The 1,371-nt window shown below is 51.8% G+C and overlaps 1 protein-coding gene across 1 annotated transcript; it reads left to right on the top strand.

The window, feature by feature from the left end:
- Positions 1-296: 296 nt before the first annotated feature.
- Pmar_PMAR007271 (axonemal dynein gamma heavy chain, putative) lies at positions 297-1,357 on the top strand (the record flags this gene model as incomplete). Its single annotated transcript, XM_002775324.1, has 2 exons — positions 297-458; positions 514-1,357. Coding segments are annotated over 2 exons (1,006 nt in total), but the record flags the coding sequence as incomplete, so codon positions are not given.
- Between the last annotated feature and the right edge of the window lie 14 nt (positions 1,358-1,371).

Genomic DNA, 1,371 nt, shown 5'->3' with positions numbered 1-1,371 from the left:
ATCCCCATGACCGACAACTGTCGTATCGTATTGAAGTGGAAAATCTGAACAATGCCTCGCCGGCTACAGTGTCACGAGCGGGCATCATATACGTCAGTGCCAGTGATCTCGGTTGGGACCCCCTAGTACAGAGTTGGCTGGTGAAACGGCTCGATCTTGGGGCCCATCGTGAGCAGGAGAAGAGCATCATTGCTGGCTTCATCCAGAATTGGATTGCTGAACCGGACCTCTTCGACTGGTGGAGACGCAACATAACATGTGTCATGAGCATCAACGAAAACATCGTCATTGTTAACATGTTGAATATGATTTCTGCGATCTTGGCGCCTCATGTGGCGGCCAGCGAGGTGCTTACTCCTGACGCTTACAAGCGTATTGTTACGTACGCAGTGGCTTGGGCTTTCGGAGGCTTGTTGGAAACAGAAGGGCGGAAGCAGTTCCATGAGAAGCTACACTCGGTAAGTCTCCGGTGGCCGCATTCTCGAATGAAGTCATTGTGGTTTGTCCTATCAGATTCAGTCTGCCTGTGGTGACGGCGATGCGTTGCCACCTCTCGATGGTGACCAGACGGTATTCGAGTACGTCCCGAACCGAGAAGACCCCTCGAAGGCATATCCTTGGCTGTTGTGGAAACCTGAGGTGTGGAAGCCTCCAAAGAAACTGAACTTCAGCTCTTTGCTGATCCCGACACTTGATTCATGCCGTGCGGAGTTCATGATCAATATTATCTCCAATCTCGATCGCAGTCGTGCACCTCCCAATTTCCAGAGTGCACTGATGGTTGGTGCTAGCGGTACGGCTAAGACAAGCACAGCGATGATGTATGTGCAGGGCTTTTCACTGGACGAGAGACTCTCTAAGAGGATTAACTTCAGCAGCGCTACGACGCCTGAAGGCTTCCAGCGCACTATTGAGTCCGAGGTCGAGAGGAAGACCGGAAAGACCTTCTGCCCACCAGGGGGCAAGCCCATGACGATCTTCTTGGACGACATGAGCATGCCACTGGTGAACCAGTGGGGTGACCAGGTCACTCTTGAGCTTACTAGACAGCTTGTGGACATGGGTGGCTTCTATTTCCTCGACAAGGATAAGCGTGGCGACTTCAAGACGATCGAGAAGCTCAGCTACATTGGCGCTATGGGCCATCCAGGAGGTGGTAGGAATGACATACCTAATCGAACCAAGAGCAAGTTCTTCGCCTTCAACATGGTCTTGCCGAGTGTAGTCAGTGTTGACAACATTTACGGCAGTATCCTGAGGGCTCGATTCAATAGCAAATCTGGAGCTCCAGATAAAGTTGTGGCGATGACCGAGAAGCTTACAGTGGCCACCATCGATGTTTGGGACAAGATCAAACGTTCCCTCTTGCCC

The sequence above is a fragment of the Perkinsus marinus genome (assembly GCF_000006405.1).
Source record: "Perkinsus marinus ATCC 50983 genomic scaffold scf_1104296955956, whole genome shotgun sequence".
Taxonomy (NCBI): domain Eukaryota; phylum Perkinsozoa; order Perkinsida; family Perkinsidae; genus Perkinsus; species Perkinsus marinus.
Note: the sequence above shows the minus strand (reverse complement) of the source record. Positions and strands in the feature narration are given on the sequence as shown.